Source organism: Pipra filicauda, unplaced genomic scaffold (genome assembly GCF_003945595.2).
Source record: "Pipra filicauda isolate LSUMZ 115617 unplaced genomic scaffold, ASM394559v2 scaffold600_size242580_pilon, whole genome shotgun sequence".
Classification (NCBI taxonomy): Eukaryota; Metazoa; Chordata; class Aves; order Passeriformes; family Pipridae; genus Pipra; species Pipra filicauda.
Window position 1 is genome coordinate 7,782 of NW_024104755.1, and position 26,214 is coordinate 33,995.

General features: G+C 43.4%; 1 protein-coding gene across 5 annotated transcripts; it reads right to left on the bottom strand.

Moving 5' to 3' along the window:
• Positions 1 to 2,648: 2,648 nt before the first annotated feature.
• On the bottom strand, positions 2,649 to 26,087 carry LOC113984493 (albumin). 5 transcript variants are annotated; one of them, XM_039388028.1, is made up of 16 exons: positions 25,885 to 26,087; positions 22,868 to 22,995; positions 11,822 to 11,882; positions 10,886 to 11,018; positions 9,961 to 10,175; positions 9,273 to 9,405; positions 9,003 to 9,100; positions 8,110 to 8,239; positions 7,017 to 7,231; positions 6,741 to 6,873; positions 5,831 to 5,928; positions 5,552 to 5,690; positions 4,670 to 4,893; positions 4,050 to 4,182; positions 3,077 to 3,133; positions 2,649 to 2,848 (listed from the first exon to the last, which is right to left on the bottom strand). In XM_039388028.1, exons 1-15 carry the CDS (start codon positions 26,070 to 26,072, stop codon positions 3,083 to 3,085), a joined length of 2,079 nt encoding a protein of 692 aa, XP_039243962.1. In that variant the 5' UTR covers positions 26,073 to 26,087; the 3' UTR covers positions 2,649 to 2,848; positions 3,077 to 3,082. The 5 variants fall into 5 exon arrangements, with proteins under 5 accessions (XP_039243962.1, XP_039243964.1, XP_039243963.1 ...); XM_039388030.1 differs by lacking the exon at positions 25,885 to 26,087 and adding an exon at positions 25,613 to 25,813; XM_039388029.1 differs by lacking the exon at positions 25,885 to 26,087 and adding an exon at positions 23,818 to 23,876.
• Between the last annotated feature and the right edge of the window lie 127 nt (positions 26,088 to 26,214).

Consider the following 26,214-nt stretch of genomic DNA (forward strand, 5'->3'; position numbering starts at 1 on the left):
AACTGCTTTTCACTTTCCTTGGAAAACCCTTGCCACTCTTGGGATGGCAATCAGGTTGTGTCCAGTGTACACTCATTTGCAGGAGGGACACGTGTGGAGTGCTTAACTGGAAAGGAGTGTGGCCAACACTAGGAATGAGATCCAATGGGGAACTCACGCATCATTAAGAAGTTGCCATTGTCCTTCAAAGTGCAGAAACTGCATGGACAGATTCAGTTTTACTGGATACATGGGATTGACTTTCCACACACTGTGGCAGTTTGGGTCAGATCCAGCCTAATCCACTCCTTTGGCTGCAGTGTTACCACTCGAGGCTTACTGAGGCACAGCAGGGTTTTCTGCTTGGCTTTTAGGGTCTCCTTGGGAGCTTATGGAATAGAGAGGAAGGTTTTCCCTTCAGATACTTGGGACAGTGTGACGGTGGCTGAATCTGTGCCTCAAAACCTAAGGTGTGGCAGGGATGTTGCTATGCAACCTCATTACCTGTCTCTTCAGGAAACCTTTTCCAGACTGTGTGGCCTGCAGGCAATATAGGATGGAAATCCCAAGTTGTTCACTTCATTGCCGCTAATGATTCTGTGATTACTTGGCTGTGCTGGGGAGTCTGATGGCAAGAATTACTCTTTTCAGCCCCTGTCAATGCTTAATTCTACCAGAGTCACTTGGAAACTTCTGTTTGTCACAGAGATGATTTCCTGAGTGAATGTATTTTGTCAAAAGTGCACGTCTCAACCTTGTTTCTGACTCGACGTGTAGCCCAGACCTTGTTATTTCTACAAAGCTTTATAAATGTATGGACTCTCAGTACAGAGTATGACTTGTTTCAGGAAAACCAGGCAATTTTTGACATGGTATTAAAGAATTCCCTTGTTCCCCAGCCCTCCTCTGGGCCCATGGATGCTGAAAAGCTGTACGTGGTGTAATCCAAACCATCGTTTGTCTCACTAAAAGGATCCGGTTCAATTTCTTTTAACTTCAGGGAACAAAAAGACTCATCCATGTGTGTTTTCTCCCTTGTCTTCAGTCACTCTGAGGTGTTTTGTGGGGCCCTTTGGTTTGATGTCAAGTGGCAGAACGTGAATGTACGGGCACAGGAGACAGTTTAACCCCTGGCAGTACCAGAGGGAGCGTGCCCAGGCCACGCACACCCACGTGCTGCTGTAAGCTGGCAGCAAATTCCTCTGTCCTTTGGCTCCTTGGAGTCATTTGGCTGGGAACGAAACAACTTTCCTCACTGCTTTTCTGGCAGTGCTTCTCTCGATCCCATTTGTTTCTGGCTTGTGAGGACATACTGGGTATGAGTTTTGTGCCAATGGCATGTGGGTGGAAAGTGCACCGGGTGCTTGGCGTGGCCCCAGTGTTGGGAATAAATTGCCAGGTGTTCCAGGAGGACTGTTTTGTGGGATGTCAAGGTTTCATTTAAAGTGCAATTTGGTCAGAGGACAGAATTCTACCCTGTGAGTTTCACTACTCAGATTTCCACCCTGCCCTCCTCCTTCTCTGGAAAGAATCTCTCTGTTAATTCTGTATCTCTCTGGAGCCAGTAAAATGTCAGACACGTGAATTATAAACACATTTTCAATTACTAAAGCTGGATGGAATCCTTAACCTGCTTTGCATTTGGATTTGATCAACTGAAAAGCCACACCAGTTGTGACAGGAAAGGAAGGGGCACATGTAGGAATCGTGATGTGGAATGGTGTGAGGAGCAGCTGGAAATCTAATGAGAAACTCAAGGGTTTTGACAGATTTGTGGGTTTGGTGCTGATTTTTGTGCCTCAGAATCTTCCCTGAACCCCTGCCACCAACAGGCTTAACCTGTCCCACTTCACTACAGCCTCACCATCCTAGAGCAGGTTGGTTTTAGCTGCAGGGAATGACTGTCACGATTTTGGATTAATTAGATATGAGAATGGTCTTTATAAGGACTGTTTGTGCTCCTTTAAGCTAAGGGGAAAAGCTGAACTGAAACTGCCAAATGATTCTTCCTCAAATTCACAAAATTTGGAATCTTGATGTTTGTGAATGCCTTGGGGTCACGTCAGCTCTCTAAACCGACACGTAACTATGACTCAGAGTGATTGAATGTTCAAACCTTTCAACTGTAACAAGATTGATGAGTCTTGCTGTTCAGTTTTCAAGCCAGTGCCTTAAATATTTAACCCTATGGCCTGGAGAGCACTCCCAGTTCAAGAACTCCAGGCACAAAGCGTTTCAAGGCCAAGAAACCTGCCCTTGTGAAATGCCTTGTTACACAAAGTGTTTAAAATCAGTGCTGTTTGCAACTCTTTGCAAGTGAAGAGATACTTGATTTGTGGCTGATGTAATAATAATCCTTTTTTTAATAAGAGCTCCTTGCTAATAAATGTATTTAGACTAAACAGTACCTTTGAACCTTCTCTTAAGTATGTAATTATAATGGCTGAAGTAAAGCCTAAAATGAACCTGCAGTAGAATCAGGGTATTAAAGTCCGGCTAATATCTTACCACCTTTCATATTCTTTCTTACAAACTTTCCAAGAGCAATAAGGAAAACAAAAATCTGGAATATAGAATCCCTGCCCATGTATTCTACTTAGAGCTACCATTTGGTGTAGGGAGCACTGCAGAGCTTTGCCTTATGGTAGTCACCAACAGACAAGGTCAGATGCAGTTTTATAAAGCTTTTATTTTTATTTTTTTTTTTCAAAGTAAAGGAATTGAAAAGTTTCTGGAAAAGCACATAGTTTGACAAAAACCAGAAGAGTCATGAAATATTCATTCAGTACTGAAGGAAAAAGGGTAAGGGGTGGGAGAAGTTACAAAGAAGGGATTTTTTTCTTCATATTTTTCCCACTGGCAACCTAGACTGGAGAGACAAAAAGGAGTATTTGGTAAAATGGCAGCATACTGGTAGTACTTCAACTTTTTGTGTCCTGTGCAATGGCAGGTGGTTAAACATCCATTAGAGAAAGCAAAGGCAGTGGTGAAAGGGAAGCTGGGTACTTTTTGGGGACAGAGGAGTTAAGTGGATGGAAGGGTGGGCAGGGAGGGGCAGACACAGACAAAGATAACGTGCATTATTGCTGTCGCCTACCTTGGGTTAAGCATCAATTCCTAATGTGGCTCTGCTCTGGACTATTAGGGCTGCACCCTAGAAAAAGGAACACACACAGTGATGAGAGAGAAACCAAGAGCAGGAACTGCTACAAACTTAAACTTGTGCCTGAATTGTGGTTCAAAGGATCATTCTAATGGTACCTCCTGACCCTATAATCTATCTGCTCCTGGATGTTGGGTATCTTTCGTTTTTGCCAAGGTAGAAAAGAAGCTTTTGGAGTGGATTAGAGATAAAATAATTCTTTCCTGAGTCTTCCTAATATGTTTACCTATGCAATACTTTGGATATAAATAAAAGAGGATTCAGTCAATAAGCAGTTTAAGATATTAGTAGTAGAGTTCTATGCCTTACGTGATAATGAGGGTGCTATTGGAAACTGTCATTTATACTTCCTGGGAATGCAATATGGCTCCATATAAAACTATTCCTGTGGCATAATCAGCTGAACTCCCCCTGCCAATATATCTGTACTTGCTAAGCAGTTCTGATAACTGATCCACACGCACTTTTTACTGGTAGTCCCAGAGTTTGGTAAGGATCTGCAGCACAAAAGGAAGTTTACATATGCTAGAGATCAAGTTTAAATTGAATGGATATTTAAATTTAAACGGATACTTTTCAACCGTAGCTTGTAAATACTCAACTCTTCTGACAAGGTCCTGAAGAACTTTATCTAATCTAAGATTTAGATGTGCTTTGAGCAGATGATTGGACTAGATTACCCTTACACAACCTTTCCAATGAAATTCTTTAATGACTACAATCTGCACAGCCAAGGTGTATGTTATGCTCTGCACATGTATTGTAAGGGCACGCAGACAAGTGGCCAGAGCAGTTTGCAGAACCACTTTTCCAGTGCACAGTTTCCAGCTTTCCATATGTGTTTTTGGATTGGGGTTTTTCTGTGGTTAGGTTTGGGCTTTTTTTAAAAAAAGTAGATAGGAATTACCTCTTCCCCGAGGCACGTGTCAACGTCTGCTGCCTTGCAGCACTTTTCCACCATGGCAGTGAAACCCCCAGCAATTGCCTTTATTTGATCTTCTGTCATCTGGGGCTTGCGCTTGATGAGGTTGATGAGCAATCTGGAAGCAAAGCCACAGGACACAGTTAATGCTGCCTGTTGTAGCTGGGTGCCCCATTTCAAAAGACCCCATTCTAACCAGGTACAGCTCACTTATGGGGTTTTTTTGGTCATGCCTAGAGGAGCCTGTGCCTGTTGGTGACTCCAAACTCCCAGTCTTACACAACCACCTCTTTGTTTTGTGTTAACCCACCTACAGGGGGGGAAAAACTTAAGGAAATGATCTGTGTGTTGTCTTATCTAAGTACATCTTAAGACTTGCACTGGCAGTGGACCTACCTAAAACTTGTCAGTTAAGAGAGTGATTTTATTTGGAAAAAAAACCCTATTTTGCCTCTTCCAAACTGCATGATGTTACACACTGACCAGGTCAGTGCAGACACGTAGTTCCATCTGCTTTTCTCTAGTCACTAGTGGAGCTTCCTTCTGCACCCCCTCAAAGTGCTACGCTTCCCAAGTTTTCCTACAAAGTGTTTCTTGGAGCTTACTTCAGCTGGCCTTCTTCCCGCTCGGCAGGAGGAGCGCTGCACAGCTTGTCATCAAAATTGAACATCATCGGGTCAAATGGGGGAGGCACATATTTGGTATCCACGCCCATGGCAGTGAAACATGGTCTCTTGTAAGAGTAGAACTCGTTGCAGCACTGTGTGACCTGGTCATTGATGGGTGTGCTCTCCTGTTTCTTGCACATTTTTTCTATCACGATGCTCAGCTGAAAAGAAAAGGACAAAGGTGAGTTACACTTTTCCCAGAAGCAGAACAACTGGGTGATGTTTGTGTCACAGTAGCATCACTGGAAGTGGAAGCCGTCGGATCTAACACCTGCTGGGAAATGGCATTGGTTTCAAATTTAAAATAAATAGATATTCCTGGAGTTGGGCATTTCCTACCTGCTAACAGTCTGGGCGTTGGGCTACAACCAGTAGGTCTGGGGTTTTTAAGAAACTGTTTTGCTTTTCCAAATGCAACCTGCCCCAGACTCAGTCATGGAGCTCTGAGCAACCTGGTCTAGTGGAAGATGTCCCTGACCATGGCAGGGGGTTAGAACTCAATGATCTTTAAGGTTCCTTCCAACCCAGGCCATTCGATGGGTTCATGTTCTGTGACTCATGATTCTATGATTTTATGAACTTACTTTTGCTTTCTGAGGGAGAGCGAAGTTTAAGTAAAATTTTCCCAAGCTACCTTCAAACATCCATTGAGGCTCTCGCATCCATTAAAAATGAACAGACCTGGAATTCTGCTAGGTAGATGCTTAGCACGGTGTTGATGAAAAATCACTGTGAGTTTGCTCGCTCACCAGAACTCAGTGTTTTTGAGAACTGAAATCTCCAGGAGGAGAAGGGAGAAGAATAAATGCATGTACTCACGTAGTGCTCAGAACAAGCCAAGCGCTTCTCCTCGGGGAGGCTGCAGCACTTGGCGCCCACGGCTGTCATTTTCTTCCCAATTTCAAGCAAGGTGTCAGTTGATACCTGGGGCATTTTCTTAGTGTAGCGGACCAGAATTCTGACAAAGTCAAATCAAAATGACTGTTAGTAGAGCATTCTTCAAATGTGAGCAGAGCTAACCTCTGAAGACAAATCAATTTGCCCAAAGCTGCCAGCATAGCTGATTACACTCCAGAATATTTATCAGGAAATGCTCACCCTTTAAGGAAGTCTGCCTCGCCATGGGTATTGAAAAGGTCACAGTTTGTCTTCACAAGCTCCTGAGTTTCCTTGATGTGCTTGTTCAGTTCCTCTTCCTGCAAACAAGCACAAGTTTATCAGTAACATTAGAGCAGGACTTGTTGGTAAAAGTCATACAAATACCTCCTCTAAACCTTATTTACTACAAAATACTCATTTTGCAAGGTTGATCACTTCTGTACAGCCAGGATGGCATAGGTAGGACTTGATTCCCTTGTGGGTCTTAAGTTCTAACAGAAATTCCCTTCAAGAAAGCAGACACATTTTTGAAATTTAATTTATATTAATTATCTGTTGGACTTACTTTCTAAGCAGTGGGGTTTTATGTTTGTTTAAATCAAGTTAATATTTTTCAAACATAGGATTATCAGCCATGAGGGGAACTCTTTCTATCTCTTAGCCAAAGTTGTCAGGGGCTCAACTTGTGTCGTGTCTTGTGTGTGACTGAGTTGAAGATTAAGAGACCTAAGTTTAGGTGTCTTTATGTGAGCTGGTCCTGCACATTCCCATCACAATCCATGAGCAGCCACAATCCATAAGCAGTGCAGGCCATGGAGCCCATAGAATAATTCAGCTATCAACTGTTGTCTTCAAGACAAGTAGAATCACTTTAGAGAGACAGAGGCATCAGGCAGTTGAATCACCCTAGTCTGAAATGTTACTCTGTGATTTGAGAAAAACCCTGTATTCTTGCCACTGGCCCTGGTCTGCTTCGTGTCCTATCAGAGCGCTTAATTTCCCCTGGGACTGGACTCTCCAAAGCTTTCTGTCTGCTCTTCCATAGGAGCTTCTCAACCCCAGCTGAGTACTTTCACGGGAAGTACCAACCAAGCATTCCAGTAATCTGCAAGCAAAGCTTTACACTTACAGCGTGTCCGTAGCACTCAGCAGGGTTGTCTGTCTTGCAGCACTTATCCAGGAGTGTTTCATATCCCTTAGCAACCCTCAGAATCACTGTTGTGGCGAGCTCGGGGTGCCTCCGTGAATATTCATAGACAAACCTGCAAGGCACACGAGCAGCCAGAATTAGAGCTCCTGAATAACTGGCTGCTTGCATCAAGCACAACACAGTAACAAGGACAGCTCTGCAGGTGGGATCCAGTCAGGCAGACGATGAGCTTGGAATGCTTTTGGCACTACTTACTCTGACAGGAATGCATCATGGCCTGCCTCATAGCTTTTACACACTTCCTTATCTTGAATGTATTTTTCAACCAGTGAAGGAAGATTGTCAGGCTTTTCATCAAAATCTGCTTCCACGATGCAACTGGTCCGTTCCACAGCTGGTTTCTCGCAGCAGGGTTTGAGTTTACTTGAGAAAACATCTTGTTTAGAGCACAAAGAGTTCACGAGCTCTGACTGTAAAATTAAAACATAGTATCAGACAAGCTATAAAATAATAATTTAAAGACATTAATTAATCAATCTCCTCTCTCTGTTTTGGACTCTCCCATTTTCATTCAGGTCACCTATGTACTTAGCACTTTCCTAAAGAAATGCTGTCTCCCTACAAGAGGGAGGAGCACGTTCTGTGCGTGCTAAACACAATGTTCACAGGCTCAGGGTGAATGGTTCCCTCCTTGATCTTAGAAACTCGGAGAATCCAGACTCTGGAAAACCAAGGCAAGTCACTGAGTGCTCTGTCACAAGGACACCTGATGGATCTTGTCAGTCTTGACAGATGCTCAGCTCTGGCAGAGGACAAAACATGATAAAATCCCAGAGCACTGGACACCAGCTGGTTCAACAAGTGTGCCCAAGTTTCAGTCAGCCAGGATATATTGAAATCATGTCACTATTGCACAGATTTGTTAATCTGTTCTCCAGCATTCATTGGCACTACAGGAAAGCTGGATTAATGGCAGTGCACCTGACAGGACAGGAAAAAAAATTGTGGCCCTTTTGCCTCTGCTGCCTTTTCCTTTGTTTATGATTGATTTAAAGGGAGTAAATACCATCAAACAACTTCCCTGATAAATGTTTTGATTTCAGCCAAACACACTTGCTGCAAGCAACAGCTCCTTGCCCTCATGATCCTTAAGGGCTAGATCCAGAACTGGGCCAAAACCTACTTCCAGGAACAGCTGAGCTGACCCTGAGTTTTTCAGTGCCTGAGGAGCCTTCCAGCAGTGTTGAGTACAAGTGTGAGTTCCCTGCACTGTGAATGCCTGCACAAATTGTTATCTTTCTGAACATTTTTCAAGTATGTAAGCATTTGTTTGAACTAGTGAGCTTACCCAGTCATCCACGCACTCGATCATGTCCCCTTCGCAGCACTCTTTGTAGACACCCTTCACCTTCTGGACCAACTGGATGATTTCTTCAAACTGAGCCTTGGGGTATTTCTGGCTGAAGCGAGCAAGTTTGCTGGGGAGAAAAGGAGAAAAATACCCTTGTTTTAAAGCAGCGTGGGGAACAGAAACCTTGCAAGTCACTAACACGTGATATGGTAGGTCAGGATTCTTCCAGTGAAATATTCATTCTTCTTATCTAATTTCTGGTGGCTAAAAAAAAGGGCACTGACAGCTGCTAGAGTAAACCAGAGCTCCTTAAAAATAGCCAGAAAGAAAACAGGTTTCTGGTGGTTCTTGTCTGTGTAAGAATTCCCCATCACTCTTGAGTGATTGGAAAGCACTCCAGATTCTTGGCACAGACGGATGTAGTCCTGATTAAAACTTTAAATCAAAGCTGACTATATCTGTAAAGTAATCCTAGTCAATGTTAGTGTATCAGGCTGGTCACAGAAGCAGTTCTCTCTGCTCAGGCAGGGGATCCACTTCTTAATTGTAAAAGTTTTTCTTAATCTTTTAACAACTGTGATTCTGCCAAATTTAACTTTCTCATTGCTTTAAGGTTCAAACCAGCAACCTACTTTGCTGAATAGTGATGTACCCATCACTAAAAGCTGTGGGCATTGGAATGGGGCACAGCTTTGGAACAAATATGGATCAAACACACTGGAATCTCTGGTTCCGAGTGACATTCCATCATTTAACTCTGCAGCTCCTGGATTTGTTCCAGAGACAATTTCATTGCTCTGCAACTCCCACAGCTGAGCTTCTTCCTAGTCCTCACTCTCAGGCTGACAAGCCCACTCTTTATAAAGAGGTGAAAAGCGACTGGAACTTACTTTGCCTGGAAGGTTCTCTCGCCGTACTTCTCGAGGATGCGGCACCCGTGCTGCTGCTGCACCCCGATCAGCTTGGCTCTCTCCTTGATGGCAGATGCCTGTGGGGACAGGGGGCACATTGTCACATTCAACGGATCGCATCCAACACGTGGGATCACTCCTGGCCTGCCTCTGCAAGTTCTTCATGCCAAGACTTGCGTGAACAGCAAAATCCTGCCTGTCTCTCACTCAGTTGCTTAGTGTCCATCCACAGAGACAAATCTGCTGTACCTTGTCATCCAAGCAAGCACCAATATCGCTCTCTGAGCAGCAGGTTTTAAGGGCCTTTTCATACTCAGCAGCCAGGCCCAGGATTGCTGGGGCGTGCAGGAAGGGGTTTCTCCTTGCAACAGTGTAGACGAAACTAGAAGGAAGAGGAAAACCTAAGTTCCATGTGCCAACAACAACAGCAAATAGCCTTAAATCTTGCAGCTTCTCTAACTTTTTTTTCCAGTTTAGATATGCAATCTACTTTCCTGACATAAAGCCTGAGATGCTCTGCTAAACCCCACAGGACTCAGTAAAGGGAGGGAAGGGTGAACTCCTGATGTTGTCTGCCACCTGGTTTCATGTATGTCTGCTTTTTAAAAAATGCATTGTCAAATATTTGAAAATTCTGATTTTCAGTGTGAAAAATTCATCTGTGGCCCTTTCACCAAGATTTTACTGCCAATTTTTATTCTTTGTACTGTTATCTTTCTTCATTCTTGCCAATTACAACGGGGGTAGTGGGAAGCTGGAGTAACTAAGTTATTAAATAAATGTTGAAAGGCCGTGGGCTTTCAGGGGTTTTGGAGAAGAAAAGTCACCCAAGATGTATAAAATGTGATCCCTTAACCCCCATTCCGAATGGAAAAGCCTGCATGCAATGAGAGAATGTGATTAAGTGTAAGGAAGCAGAAGCATCCATTTTCCTTACTCTCCCAGGAGTGCCACCCGGTTGTCCTGGTACTGGGTGCAAATCACATCGGCAGCAGGTCTCTGGTATGGAGGAATGAAGTCTGGGTGGTGAACTCGGAAGGACAGGAAGCACTGGTTTCTCTCGGGGTCAGCTTTCCCACAGCAGTCAGCCATGTCACCGTAGGAGTCGCGGAGCTGGTCGACTTGGCAGATTCTGTCCAGGAAAATGGTGGGCTGCGAGGGAGATGCCAAGGGTCAGAATTAGTGTTTACAGACAGGGGGAATGTATGTTCTGTTTATCTGCAAAAGAAAGCCCAGGCTGAACAGCAAATATGTTTGTACTGTTTAAGATTTAGACCATAAATCAAAATAATCAATTTTCACACAATCTTATGAAGTTTTATGTGATCTGATATCCAAACTGTTCCAATGCTTTTTTGAAAAAACGTTAATTATAATCTAAAATACTCTGTGCAAGACAATGATCTCCTTTTACTTATAATCCAACTAAAAGGAATTTTCAGAATTATCAAGGAAAGATTTGATATTCTGTGTAATGAGCAGCTTGGGAAGCCTTTAGGGAGAACCAATATCTAGGTGACTCACGCAGCTGAGTCACTTTAATACCTAGAATTAGGTCTGTACTTTACGGCTGGGATTTTGTACTAAATGCCAACACTTCTTTCCAGGCAATGCTAAAGTTAATGTGCCAAGCTGTGGTGTTTGGTCTCCAATATAAGGTCCCACAGATCATTTGGGCACTTCTGAAAGGCAGAGTTTTAGAACCCGACAAAACCAAGTTCTTTGTTGGAGCACTAAAAGCTGAGCGTTGCCTGATGCCAGCAGCCACACCTGAAATGTTCAGGTATAAACCCTCAGCAAGGGTGATCCTGGCAGCTGCACAGAGCGAGGAGGAACACAGCACGGAAGGATTCACTGCCTACCAGTGGCTTTGTGCACTCGGGAGCGTCCTCATTGGCCACACATTTGTGTGCCAAATCAACAATATCCTTCACCAGCTTAGACAGTCCGTCGTAGGAACATTTCTGGAGGTACTGGGCAAATGTGATCATGGCACTGAAACACAAAACACAGGTGCGAATATGAAGCTGAGAAACATCTCAGTCAGGATTTTCAAAGGTGCTTCTGAATTAAACTTGTTTGGTCAAATGACATGCACAAAGGTTAACCAGGGTACCAGGAAGAGCATCCTGCCAGATCCCACATCCTTCCTCTTCTCACCTCCCTTCTGAACATGTTTTTAACCTTACTTCCCAAAACCAGAATCCTGAATAATACATTAGGAATAAACCAGAAAAGACTGTTGATTGGAGTTTTCTGCCACTTTTACCAGCATATTCATAAATGCCATAACCTAAACTGGATTTGGCCACTGTTACTTCAGGCTGTCTTCTCTCACTACTTATGTTCCTGGCAGAGCCCTCTGCCTTTCCCAAATCCAGCTTGAAACAGAAATCACTGAACTGTCTCAGAAAACCCATTGGAGGTTTGGTTTTTGAGGTTGGTGGTTTGTTTGTGATATTTCTGGCAACGTCTCAATCCAGCATAATTTCTCTTCATTTTAAGGATATCAAACCTATACTCCTCATGTCTGTTTTATTTTCACATAAGGAACAGAGGTTTTTCCTAAGGTTTGCAGGGAGTTCTTTTCCCAGAGAGCAAGAAAGTCATTATGACTTTTGCAGGTCTTAGAATATTCATAGGGTTTGCACAGTAACAGTAAGAGGCTAACTCAGTGTTTCAGTGAGACATCCACACTCCTCACGAGCTCATACTGTGTGTCTTAGTTTCCCTTTTTGGGACAATATCAACAGAGACAAAAAAACCAAGCAGAAAATGGAAGCTGAACGTTCACTTACACTCCCTTAAATGTCTCTTCCTTCAGGTCATTGTAGCGATGGGCAATCTGACTCTTGTGGTCTAGGAAGGAAAGCAAAGAGAACAGTGATGCTCTGCCACTCCGGCTGTGCTGCACACTCTGGGCACCACGGGCCACACTGTCACAAGAGTTCAGCATTCACCCAGCTTTTACACTTAAGAGCATAAAACTTCAACTCATACTTGGCCGAGGCAACCGTTCTTGTCCGTTTGTCTGCAGATGCCCAACTCTTCCTTGTTTGCCAAACTGCATTAAAGGCATTAAATTGATAGAACAAAGACTCCCGAGACAACTAATCAGTCCTTTCTTACCTGCATCTCGTGCAGCTCTGTGCAGATTCCTGGATCTGGCCGAACTTAGGAGGAAAATAAATGAAATTAACGTTAACCACTTCATGGTTTCAGATTATGATGTGAGCAAAATTGCTCAGAACTGCTAGGAAGAGCAAAGGGAGAGCATGTGCTTATATACCCTTTACTAGCTGTGCCTGTAAAACATTAACCCTTGAGCTGGCATTTGTACATTTCCATCTGGCCCGAAGAAGATTACAAAACCTGGGCTGCCCTTGCCAAAAATGAATTTGATATTAGTTATTTATTAGGTGTTGTTACTCTGGGCCTTTTTGTCCCAAAGAGGTCGAACCTTCCAGCACCCAAAAAGATAAAGTTTTGCGTAAATTTCCTTATCAAATGACAAACAAGGAGTTCAAGGCATCAGATGAAAAAGTCATCAGGGCTAATCCTATAGCCTTTTTTTTGCTGGTATTTGTTCAGAAGCAAAGCAGGTTGGTATTGTGCAGTAACAACTCACCCAGACAGGACTTTGTCCACTTGAAATTAGAGAATTTTAGTTTTAAATCACTTTAAGAAGATGAGATGGCTCATCTAGACATCTAGGGCTGACCTGAGCATTTGATTTGTTAGGTCATGTTCTGGTTTTCTGTGGTGCTGCTGCTCACCAGGGTCCATAAAAACAGCCAAACACATGGGTAGATGTGCAAGGGCTGTCATTTCAGAATTTTTGCAATTCCTCATTTGTACTGACATCCTCCCAAGAGTAATCTCTTAATTAAGCCCCACTTTCCTCTCTGAAAATGTCCTATTCATTAGTCAGTAACTTAGGAGATCAGACACAGGAAGAATTGTGCAGTTTGCACAGAGCTCCAGGACAGGGAATAAAATTGAAATGATTTTTCTAGAACACTCAGTGAGAGGCTTCAAAAAAACCCCAACAGGTATAAGGTTGGATCCTTACTGAGTGCAAAGTGATGTAGTTCCACAGTGGGGAATACTAGGATTTATTTAATGAATTTAGCTCCCCAGTGTCTGGATGTCAACCCACACAACTGGAGGTTGTGTTCTGTCTTGCAGCTTCTTGCTTTGTCCTTAAGGTTCCCTTTTCTACTCTGTTTCTCTCCTCAGCTGGGCATTTTTGCTGTAACCCTGTTTAATTCCTAATGGAAGTAGCGAGAACAGATCAATTTTCAGTTTTCTGGAAATCTGAAAAAATAAACTAAAAAAATACTTCCCTTTGCTCCTGAGAGCAAACTTTTAAACGTGCCCGAAATAAATCAAATGACGTGTCTAAGCATAAAATACCCGAAGGCAACCTCCACTGAGGAAAATGCCAGGGCAATGCGTCTTGTGTTTCGGAAAGGCCGTTCTGTTCTCCAGGAATAACCACACGAACCTTAAATGAGTTCACAGAACAGTTTGATACAATGAAATTTCTACTGGCTGCTGCTGTTTCAAAAGAGATTTGTATTTTGCCAAGTCTGCTCTCCTGAGATTTTTGTAGGTAAAGAACAGCATTCCTGTTAGTGGTTTAAAGGAACAAGGCTCTGTTTTGGGAATTAAAGGTTATGTGGATACCTCTTACATGAAGGATGGTGGAGGGAAAGCCAGGTTGGCAGAAAAGCAATGTTAGAAATGTCATAATATTAGACATTGGGATTACTTTCAGGTAATTGTAGCAAAATCCCACCTTCCTGCAGAATGATGGGAATTACGATGAACAATTTGGACTTTTCAGGCCTGTGCTGCTTTAACCTAACAAAATCCCAGGAAAGAGCTGGTTAAATGATTCAGTCTGTAATTATTTTATTGTCCATATATCAAAGAACCATCTCCTTTCATATCTTAACAGAGCATTCAGTGAGACAGAAACAGACGTTTAGAAGTCTTGTGGACAACCACGAAGTGGCAAAAAACTGTGGCAGTGGCAAGTGATTACTTAGAACAGCTCTTGAGATGCTCTCAAGCTGCACCAAAGCACTCTCCAGAAAACTACAGTCAAAGGTTGGAGGGGAAGGCTGAAATTTGGGCCAAGAAAAAGCCTCAATATGAAATGTTGCATCTTGAAAGCTCTCTGGAATTTTCCCCTGCAGCATTATGCAGTGTTAGCAAGAACACTCCTGTTCCCCTAGAGTTAATATGTAAGTTTGGAATACAGGGTCCATGTTTATTTCTAGATATCTTCTGTTGTCTGTCCTGTACTTCATGCCAATGGCTCATATACCTGCTGAGAGGGAGCTGAACTCCAGTGCTCATGTTTGTTTAACAATATTAAATATTCTACTGAGCTTCCTGTTACACAATTCTGTGTGGTGCACACTCCACCAAAGCTGTCCTGTTAGTAGAGAAAGGAATACATCAATGGCATTTTAAGATGAATCCATTTTCACACACATTACAGGTGGTAACTAGTGTTATTCCAGGTGTGGGGGATCAAAGAACAGGAATTTCAAGAGTAAGTGACCTGAGAAAAAAGGATGCACAATTTTTAAATATTCCATCATACCAGCCTGTGCTAAGTGAAAGAGTAGATAAGAAGTGGACCAAAATGTACTATAATGGCTCAAGTTAACAAATGTCATATATCATCTTAAGAACAACTGCCAGAGCCCTTTTGGAAAATAAGTCCTTTTCAAAGTGATGTCTCAAAACCAAAAGAACGTCAAGTAACCCCCTTAATTTTATTTACTGCTGTTTCTTCTTTGTTTTCAAGACCCAAAATTATGTTTGTGTGAGTGGATTACAAGACACACACCAAACCCAGAGACACTTTAGGACATACTGTGCCAGTAACCACAGCTCTGTTTTGGAGGGGGTTTTGTTCCTGGCTTTGCTTTGGCTTTTTACATATCTCATGATAACAGGAAGGAGGGCAGCCAGCCAGTGATCTTTTTTCTTCCTCAAAGTGTAAAACTTTCTTCTGCCAAAGCAGAGGGAACCAGCAAAAAGAATGTTCCTTTTCACCTGTCTGCAGGTGGAGGTGAGGGAATGCTGGAAAAGGTGTTGCCAGCTCACATTTCCAGCCCCGCGCCTACAGACATGAGCCTTGCTTGTTTTCTTTTTTTCCATTGGACAGTAGCTCATTTTTTAATAACTGTAATGATCAGCATTTTCTAAATAAATGTCTGTAGCTCTGGACACACGGACAGGTATCAGGTATCATGTTTTTTCCCTGCTCTGGTGCATGATGTTTGCTGTTCTTATCACCGATGTTTAGCTCCCACGCAGAATGAGCCAGAGATCTCAGATATATGGCTTTTATTGGAACAGAGATGGACTCATCAATGTAAAACAAGCAACCATGAAGATGGAAAGGGTTTGATCACTGCGGCAGAACAGGCAGAGCCCTGCTCAGGTGTAGCTAACAGCACTCCAGGAGATACACGTGTGTCTCCTGGGCACATCCTCAGTTCTGAGGCTAAACTGTTCATCTTGAGGCATCAGCCACTCACCTGCAGTTTTACAGAGTTCTTGGTCATTAAAATAAGGATTTTTGAATCAACCAGAATGACTGTTCTTGCTAACTCTATACATTTGATCCCTAGGGAATTCTACCATCCCTACCCATTTGTCTCAGAAGTCCATAGTGTGGTGATGGTGGCTATTTTCCTTACCAAGTACCAGTTGCCAACATGATCCTTTGGCAGCAGGTACAAGTACAGCTTTGCTTTGCCTATTAAACAGCCAGTTGCTTGAATGTACCCAAATTTAGAGCCTTCGGTGCTTTGGGAGGGTGTCAGCTGGCATATTCTGGGACTTGTCAGAATCTCTCTCTTCTCTCCACATCCCCATGACTCTTTTTTCTGTCAGCACAAGTAGGTAATCCGCAAACTAGGGGAGTAGTGGCTTGATCTTTTTATCCATTTGTAGTTACAAGGTCCCTCAAACAAAACTAGTGTGATGTTTTGGTATGGGCGTACCCAAATATTGCATCTAAACACAAAACAGGAGAGGCAAAGAAACCCCCACGGTGCAGTGTTGCTCAGTTCAGCAGGTCCTTCTCAGGGAGGTCTCCTGCCCCAGTGTTCCTTCTGAAGCCTTTGATCTGCTCCCTGGAACCGCAGTGGCTGTGGTGGTGTGACTGATGTTCGGTTCATGATACCACTGTCGCTGGGGATCTTTTTTCTCCCTCTTACATAACTGCCCGGAGGCCTTTGGAGTCCAGTGCGTTCACTTGTGCCCTAGAAACATTTTGGCACTCAATTTCCAATTTCTTTGCTGCTCTGCTGTGCTGCTTGATGGCCTTTGGCAGGAGAGAAGAGCCACGGGACGTGGTTCAGTCAAGAGCCAAGGCTGAAAGCTTTTGTTTGGCAGGAGGTTGTTAATATTTCTTCCCTAGGTCTGATGCACTTCAGGTTTAACAATAAAAGAGATACTGAAAACTTCTGAGTTTTGAGAAGGAAATGTTGGGAGGTTTTTTTGCTTTTATTTCCTTTAAGTCATTTATCCAGGATCTCCAATCTATTTAAAAACATGGCTACAAACTTTTCTTGTAAGCAGGTGTATTTGCTAAAATCAGAAGCAAAGCAGTTTGAAAATGAACCAATGATTTTGGGAGCCCCACTGGGTTTGCTCCCAACTTGAAACACTTCCAGAGTTGAAAACATTGTTGTATGTCTAGAGGGGCTGTAGGACTTGTGGAAAATTTGTGCTACTGCGCAGGTGACCCCCCTTATTTTGTCCTATTTTCATTTACTTTCATTGTAAACTCTCAGTTTTCCCATTCTGGCCTAAAAACTCCCAAGCTAAATAAATATTTTCTCTTTCATGTCCATCTCCATAGAAACAGAATCTGTGCTGCTGCTATAATTGTTCTCTTGTGCTGCTTTTTTCTGTTATGGCCTTGGGTTTTTTAATATTGCTTTCTTTCTTGGGAAGATACCAGTTCATCTACTTAAGACAACTTGTAAATGCTCAAGCATTAAGGAGAAAAGAGAGTGATTCTTTTCTTATTCTTTACTCTCTTCCTGAGCAAACAATTCCTGAAGATAAAGCCCTGACAACTTTGAAAAATGGAAAGATAGTTATTTTAAATGAAGTCCTGGAGCAAGAATAGCATTTTCTACCTCATATATTCCCTACTGCCTTCAGTATTTCTTTAGCTGAGAGTCACGGACTCAAGTGGCACCTTAGCAGGAGAATAGAAGTTTGTAAAGCCATTTTAAGTTCTTGTTAGTGGAACAGGCAGATTAAGACATTTTAAAATTGGCACTGTCATTCACTCACCGAGATAGAAAGATAATCCAGTTTTATACTGCTATAATGAATTCTGAGACTCCACGAATGAAATGTGGAGCTTCCTGTCTCCCCAGGTGAAATCCAAAAGCCCGGCAAAGTACTTCCAAATGTTTGTCTGAGCCTCAGAAACAACGGTCAGTTAGTCAAACCTAAGAACATGTACTTTTCTGTTGTAAATACCAATTGTTTTTAACAGCTCAAAGTTTTTCAAGCAGCATTCAACCAGACCACATTTATTAGGTGAGCTCTGGCTTGTAGTTCCAGGTCCAGTACTTCCTTAACTGTGAGTTGGATTCCCAGTGATATCACCAGGATGTAACCATCTCTTAGAAGAGAACTGGATTTGCAGCAGCAGCAAAACGTTGTCTTTCTTCTGGTTGCTTCTGGTTTTCCTTCCTATATTCTCCTTTACCTGGATTTGTTATGCTATGACATGTAACACCGGAAGCCTGGGATTCCCAGAGTTAAGGAGATGACTAAAAATAGCACAAAACAGAGGAAATGTTGCTTGGTTAGTTTGTTTGTTTGTTTTTCTTTAGCGTAGTACTCGCAAACTGATTTTCAAAGGAGGCAAGTGATTAGGATTTGAAATTCAGTCGCTATGAATTTGAAAGCCTCCAGAAAGGCTTTTCAAGGCTGATTTTAAAAGAGAGGCTCCTCAGCATATTCCCAGAATCAGGACTCATCCGAGACCAAAAGCTGTGACTGAGGTTAGCAATGATCTGTATGGTCCCTGTGGTTCTCTTAAATAAGCAATAAAAACATGGGCCCACACATCCAGGGAACTATAAAAAGGCAGCAGGCACAGTGGCTCTGCACAGCCTGACCAGCTGTGATGTCTGGTTTTTTAAATTTGAACAGTAACCCAAGAATCCTTCTCAACCCATGCACAGAAATATTACCCAGCTCTTTGCCCATGAGGCTTTCAGTGTTGTCTCTCGGATCAATCAGGCCGAGGCTACACTCGCCAGGCCGTTCCTCTGTGCTGCCCTCCAGCCCCACTGACAGTCCTTGATATTTGCTCTCTGCCCAAAGGCCTTTCCTGCTCATACCAGCAGCGCTGCAATACTGCCAGTCAGGCATATCTGTAACCTGTCCACAGGCCTCAGGAATAACTCAGGAAATTCAATTGTAAAAATTAATTTGGAATTGCCCTTATCTGACACCTTCGCTTTTGAGTGAACTTGGGTTTCTGACTTTTCTCCTTGACTTTTGAGTGCTGGAAACACAGAGTGGGGGTCTACAGTACAGGCACAGCAGCTATTCCATGCAAACAGGATTGAGACTTCCCTTAAAATCAGTGCAGATCTAGGCAGGTTGCCTAGGACTGCCAGATTCCTGGCTCCCTGGGCATGGAAGTTGGAAGCTGTGCGAATTAGGCGTTGAACCACATTTCTCACTGGCAGAGAGGAGAGCCCAGCACTGAGCCAGGACTCAAGACACCGTTCCGGATAAATCCAGCAAGGCTGAAGATGCTGAGAGCGTGACCTGAACACGAGTCTCAGTCACCAAGGCCCTGCTGCACAGTTGGGCACTGCAGCCTCATGGCTGTTAGCACTGAGAGAGTTTTGGGATGGATCCTTTGACATTCCAGAACACAAATGTTCTTGGATCATTTGACAGAAATCCCTCAAGCAGAGGGCCTGCTTCCCTGGGGGTTTTTCAGAACCAACATGGAAATATAACCATGGATTTCATGAAAGTTTATCAGAACTCTGATGTTTCCAGTGAAACATTTTGGATACAGCTAATTGACATGGTTTATTGGTGCAATTGCCAATTGGTTAATGGTTGGACTTGATGATTTTAAAGAGACCAGACTAGTCAGGCATGATTTGCCCTTAGTGAAGCCATACTGGCTGTCCCAGATCACCTCCTTGTCTTGCATATGCCCTAACATTGCTTCCACGAGGATCCGCTCCATGACCTTCCCTGGCACAGAGGTGAGGCTCACCGCTCTGGAGTTCCCTGCTCTTCCTTTCTTTCCTTTTTATAAACTGGAGCGACATTTCCCTTTTTCCAGTCACTGGGGCCTTCCCCTGACGGCTGTGACTTTTCCAAAATGATGGAGGGTGGCTCAGAGACCACACCAGCCAGTTCCCTCAGAACCTTGGGATGCATGTCATCAGGCCCCAGAGCCTCGTGGCTAGAGAATGTTCCATGCTATTCCCAGTGTCACAGAACAGAACCTCCACTGACATGGGCTTAGGTTATTTTATCTGGCCACCCACCAAATGAAAACTTCATGCTCAAGCTGGTCATAAAATTCAGTCCAGAACGATGCAACATCAGAACTGAAAATTATTGTGTGGAGGTGGTGAAATTGAGACTCGGCTTCAGGTCCTCAGTGAAGGATTTTGAAATATATTCAGCATTGGCCTAATTCTGTTCACGTCGAAGTCAGTGCCAAAACTCGCCTGACTTCACTGGAAAGCGAGCTCAGTAAAAGGGAGGTTGGACCTTGGATCTTTTCATAAGGATTTTCGACCTGCTCTACAATATTTTAAGAAAGTTATTTCTCACCAAATCACACAAGTCTTTTTAGACCAATTAGTGGAAGAGTAGGAAATGTACCTGCTAAAAGCAGGTCTAGCTCAGGTTATACTGAGATGACTCTAAAACTGATGTTCAAGCCTAATCCTTTCCTAAAAGAGAGCTCTGGCAGGGAAAGCTGCGGTGTGTCCTGAGTAAACAGGCACCAGCATTCCATAAGAACTAGCCTGATGAAGCCTTTTCCAAGCTCTCACGTGGGATATGTCTGCCACCTACTGTTGACCAAACTATTTGCACAGAGAGGCCGTGGATCTCGAAATTGAAAAAAATTTAATGTTCCTGTGGGCAGATAAAGAGCCAGTTTTAGAGGATTTGTGATAATGATGTGTCTAAAAATGAGACCAGCTCTCTCTGGTGATGGGAGAGAAAACTTGACTCGCTGATTAATAATAATTAATGTGGGATTTATTTGGTGCTCCTATTGCAAAGTATTTGTGTAAGGCTTTTAGAAGTACTCTTGTTGAGAAATATTTTCATTGTCCTTACATGGGTCTCTTTAAACTAAAGAAAGACAGCTGAAATAGAGAAGGTGAGAAGTTCCTTAAGATACCAGGTAATGCTGATAAAGCATTCCAAAAATTCTCAACAGCTTTTCTGGCTAGTGACTGTCACTATTTAACAAAGAGGTCTGCAGGATTTGGAATTAAGGTACCTAAAGGCTACACGTGAAGCGCTTTGCTGAATCCAAGGTGGTTTAAAACTCACTGAAGTGGCATTTAAGAGCTTTGGTGAACATGGAGACACTGTAGGGATGTCTGAAGGTAAGCTTGGGAATTTGTGTTCAAACTGAGCTCTGGAGCACAATGTTAAGTACTGGAAATTAATACCTTGTCTCTAATTGAAAGTGACACACTTGAGAAAACAAATTGGATGATTCAGGCTGAGTCTGTGTATCAGAATTTATGAATGAGAATAAAAGATCCAGACCTACCTTTCAACACACTCATGGGCTCACTCACCAGACAGCTACAGGTAAATGTCTGGTTGCCTTTTGAGGTACTTCCTCTTTTAGAAATATAAATTAATTCATATTCATGAAGGAGAAAATAAGAGAATGACAAGTGACAAAAAGGAAAATTCACCCCATCAGCATTTTTTCTCCTTGTTGAAATGGTCACTCATTCAGGAATACGAAGCTGTTGACGGCAGCTCCTAAGGTTGTAATTATCTTGCATTAAAGTCAAAGGCATTGTAAATGTCATACGGGAAAAAAAAAACCCTGTATAGCCTGCTGAAATAAATCACACAGAAAGAATCACTTTATTTTTACTGTAGAATGAAAAAATACATATCTGTTTTAGGACATATACATTTAAGACTCAACAGCTTTAGTGAAATTTCTTTTCCGTAGTGGTGGGAAGGGAGACCAGTTTTAGCTGTGAGTGGATTGCCGGCTTCTAGCTCCACCTACTGAGTCAAACTGAAATAGCAGAAACATCGAGCTTTCATCTTTTTCTAAAAAAAATGTATCCCAACTGCCCCCTAACACAGATCAGGAACCAGCAATAAGGAGCATGAGCCAGTAAGTAGAACAGCACACAGTAAACAAGGCAGGGCAGGCTCTGTTGGAAAACCAGAGACTCCCTGGGACCCTGGGGGTTATGGAATTATAGACCGCTAAAAGCTTGGAGACAGTTTTTCTAGTTCTAATTTGAACTCTGCAAAAAAAATGTTCTTATTGCACTTGACGTGCCGTTTGGAGATATCACAGGCATTTCTTACATTGCTTTCCCTGAATCCAAGGTCTTACCAAGTTTTACACGGAGATTCTCACTCCCTTCCTTGTCCAGAGATAAATTACCCTGGGAGGATAAATATTTTCAAGGCACGCTTTATATGAAGATAGAAAAAAGCAGCTTGAACCTCGTTGTTCTGCATGTCAGCAGAAGGCTGCTTGCACCGAGATCTCCCAGGCTGCTCTAAGAGAAGCCATTTCAAGGACTAATTTCAGAACTAATCAATTGTTTACTTAAAAAGCGGTTACTATAGAAATTATCGTTATGGACTGGTAGAACTCAGGCAAAACACAAAGTGTAAGAAATGTTTAACCTCCTAGCTGACTCCTGGGCAGTCCACAGTTGATGCTGCCTTAAATGCCAGTAATAAAACAAACCTCAAAGAGCAAAATATTAATTTGACACATAAACTTTGATATTCAAACACAGGCGAGGTGGCTCTGGCTTGAGAGGTCTCATTTACACTTTTGCATTACAGATCCTTTATGCATAAAATGCACCAAAAAAAAAAAAAATCATTTCATCTTATGATTTGTCTTGTCTCTACTTTTACCTCTGACAGCATCTGAAGAGAATGAGAAAGAATCCAGAAGCTCACCCAGATGTCCTTTGCCTCAATTTGACATGGTGTTTTTCAAGTTTATACTCACAAAGGATAAACAGTTTGAAAGCCTGTGTAGCAAATTAGGAGCCTGAAGTACACTTTGAAAAACCATTTGTGCATGTTAAAACGTAAGTCTCACAGAGTACTAAGGCATTTTAGGATTTCAAGTGCTCAAGCCATTTCTTAACTAAGACTCCCAAAGAACTAAATATATTACAGAACAAGTGTTTTATTTTTTAACAGAGCACTTGCAGGTTTCTTCAGCAAATCAGTTGTTAAAAGTGTTGCTTTCTGGACTTGTTTTTCCTTTCTCAGTTCTCCCTGTGAGGAAGTGGTCAAAGCTGGCACGATGTTTTAAGGGCAACTATCAGAACATGTAATACTGGTATTTGAGGTGGAATACCAATGATTCTCAAGACATTGGAGCAGGACATATATGTGTATTTCCAAGTGGCATTTATGATGGATAAGTATACCAAAAGGCAGAATCACCTGGCTTACCACACCAAACTGCAGGCAGAGGTGATCCAGAACTGGGAGTGTTTGTGTGTTAATTGGAATGTAAATGCAGAGTTTGAGTGGTAACAGTAATGTAAATTTACCTTCTGCTGTAACTCCAGGCACTTCTCCCCAGCCAGCACCACTGTTCTTAAATTCTGAGTCTGTCTGGATTGCCTTCATTTTCTTGACTCTCAAGGCCACAGCACTTGAGAGGCTCACAGGAACCTTGCTGTAATGCAGAAATAGAGATGGTAAAAAAATAGAATTTAAAGCAAATGTCATGGCTACATAAAATCAGCTTTTAGTCATTCTTTTCCACATGTAATTTACAGGTATTAGAACAGAGTGTTTTAGACAAATCTTAAATTGTATATCACAGAAAACAGTACTTTTCTGAAGTAGAGACATTTGTGCTTTTTTCCTTCTTTCTCCCTTTGCTTTGGGCAGCAGTCCATCATTGCTGAACAACTTTGATTTTATTATTTCCATTAAAAATAATTCACGATGGTCTAACTTTAGTTTATTTTGCCTCCCATTTCAGATGGGTCTTCCTTTTTTTGGGGAGACAATGCTATGTATGCACCAAGGAGGTCCAGTGAGCCAGTCCCTTTGGTATGTGTGTTGAAACAATACAATTTGGGCTTCAAAATTCCCAGAATGATATGAATAAAAACAACAGCTGCAAAACAGTATGTGTCAAAGATAATCAGTGCATTCACCAGTGAGAATGGCAGGCTTTGGGTGTTGGATCAATTTTATAGTTTATTTGATTAATCATCTTGGTAGCCTCGTGGCAGATGTAGCAGCCGTGAGTTTGGGTTAAAAATACAAGAAGTTACAAACTTTTTCCAGTTCCTATATTAATTGCAAACAAATTCACTCCCCCTGCTTCCTGACCTTGACGATGACACTGCTTCCAGCAGCTATATATACGAAACTGGAAGCAGATCCCTGTGGATAATTACACCACAGAAGAGGTTTTCAATGTGTTGGCTGTTCCACAGAGCCTCCTGTTCTCCAGGCTGAGCTCCCCCAGCTCCTCATGACTTACCCTCTGGACCCTTCCTCAGGCCCTCCGCCCTTCTCTGGACACATTCCAGCGCAGAAGGCTCCAAGGAGGGTGGCAAGGAGAGCAGGGATAAACTGGATCTTACAAAAACGGAGGAAAAGGCCTTGCTCTGCAGCGCAGGGTGAGGAGGCGCCATTCTTTGAACAGGACAGAGGTCAGCCCATAAAAGAAACGGAACAAACAGTCTCCGACAGGCCACGCTGCCTGTGCCAACACAAGTGGGGCTGGTAATAACTCCTCCATCTCAGCCGGGGCTGGGGAATACCGGGCAGAGAGAGAAAATACTGCTGGCCCCTTTCCAAGCCTAACAACTTGAATGGATACCTGGAATTAGGTGCAAATGCCCCCAGTACTAAAGGCAGATTTGTGACACAGCGTAACAGAGCTTAATGGCACAACCACGCTTCAGCCATTTCCACCTTACGCTACCCTTCAAACAGACACAGGGCAACCAACAGCTCAAAGGGTAAAACCCAGCCCCTGCAACTGCCCTTCCCAAATCCAGCTGGGTCAATTTGGTGCATCTGGACAACCCGTTTGGCTGCTTGTACAGCCAAAGGAATCCAAGATGTGTTTTGCTCAAAGAAGTCAGTCACCTCTTGGATTAAACAATGAGGACGAGGTCACTTTTCCACGCTTATCCTTGTCACACCACACAGTGAATCTCAGGTGGTAGGGCTGAGGTTACCTATACTCACAGTTCTTTTTTCTGCTTCTTGTGATGACAACAAATAGCAATAATGTACAACAGAAATGCTAAATAACACATACAATATCTTATATATTATATATAATAATAGCAAATGTTTAATCTGTGCTTGTACCTCAATAGAAACCAGTAAAAAATCAATGCATTTACATTATTTTTAATGAAAAAAAAAATGGTGTTCTCCAACACCAGCCAAATAAAAGCGGTAACAAATAATCAAATAACGACAATCTCTTTCCATTTCTGAACTGGAATAGTCATAACTGGAATTGGTGTTTGTGGCTTGAAACTCTGATTCCAAACCGTCTGTAGCGTACCAGGACATTAGAGCTATGACTGACCTTTCCAACATGTTTCTGTGGTTAGAATAATTTTTATTTCCAACAGGTCTAAAAAATAACAATGGAAAAAAGCCCATTTCTCCAATGAGCATGCATTGACTGCCCAAATTTAAATATCTGACATATTTAAATTAACTATATATTATATATATTATATCTATCTATCTATCTATCTAGATAGAGATATATATTTAACTAACGTTTATACTTAACATGTTTAACTTTTGTTACTGCAGGACTTGATCTGCCCCAATGGAGGTGATGCCATTAATATCCCGAGGACATTTTAAGGATGAAAAGTCTGGGCTGGGGGCCCGAGGGAGGAAACGGGGTGTAGTGATACAGTTAACAGGGGTCATTAAACGAACACGGTCCAATTGACACAGGAATTTTGATGTTTCTGGCATTTTCAATAGTGTTGTTTTAAAACAGGGTTTTGGAGGTTATCTTTGAATGCACAGTGTCCAGTGTGAATGAACTGGATGGAAGAACACAGAACCCCAGAATTATTTATGTTCGAAAAGACCTCTGAGACCATCGAATTCAGCCTTTGACCGACCACCACCAGGGCACGTCCGGTCATTCCCTGGACATCGCCTTTAACCGGAATTCTGCGCGTTGTGGTTTCACCACCGCACTTTGTACTAATTTATTTTCCGGCATTTTCAGCGACGCCCCAACAGTTTCTTTTTTAAAAGGGGGGTTGGGAGGTTGCCTTTTAACGCACACTGCACGCACTCTGTGAGGGAACACCGCTGTTAACCGGAACTGTGCGTGTTGTGGGGTGTCCCCGCCGGCCGCTCCCTCAGGAGGGTTTCCCGCCCATGGGCACGCGCGCCCTCCCTCACGCCCCGGGGGCAGCGCTGCCCCCGCAGACCGCTCCGACCGGGCACCGCCGCAACCGCGGGAGGCCCCCGGGGGGCGCCCCCGGGGGGCACTCCCGGGGGACGTTCCCGGGGGCGGGGGGCAAGGCTTGGCCGGGGGTGCCGTTCCCCTCACCGAGGCGGGTCAGGCTGAAGGCTGAATGCTGAGGGGTGAGGGCTGAGGGTGATGACGCGCGCGGCGGTTCCGGCGCCGGGGCGGTGACCGAGGCGGCGGCGCGGGCGGAAGGAAAGGAAGGAAGCGGGGGAGGAGGGGCTTTCGCCGCCGCCGCCGCGCTCTGGTTGCCGGGAACGGGAGAGGGCCATAAGGGGCGTGGGCGCGCGGCCGGGCGGCGCGAGGGCAGATTGGGAGCGCGCGCGGCGCCAGCGAGCGGGAGCGGCGTGAGCGGCGGCCCCAGGAAGTATCGCGAGAGTTGGCGCGGCGGCGGCGCCGGCGCTAGAGGTGACC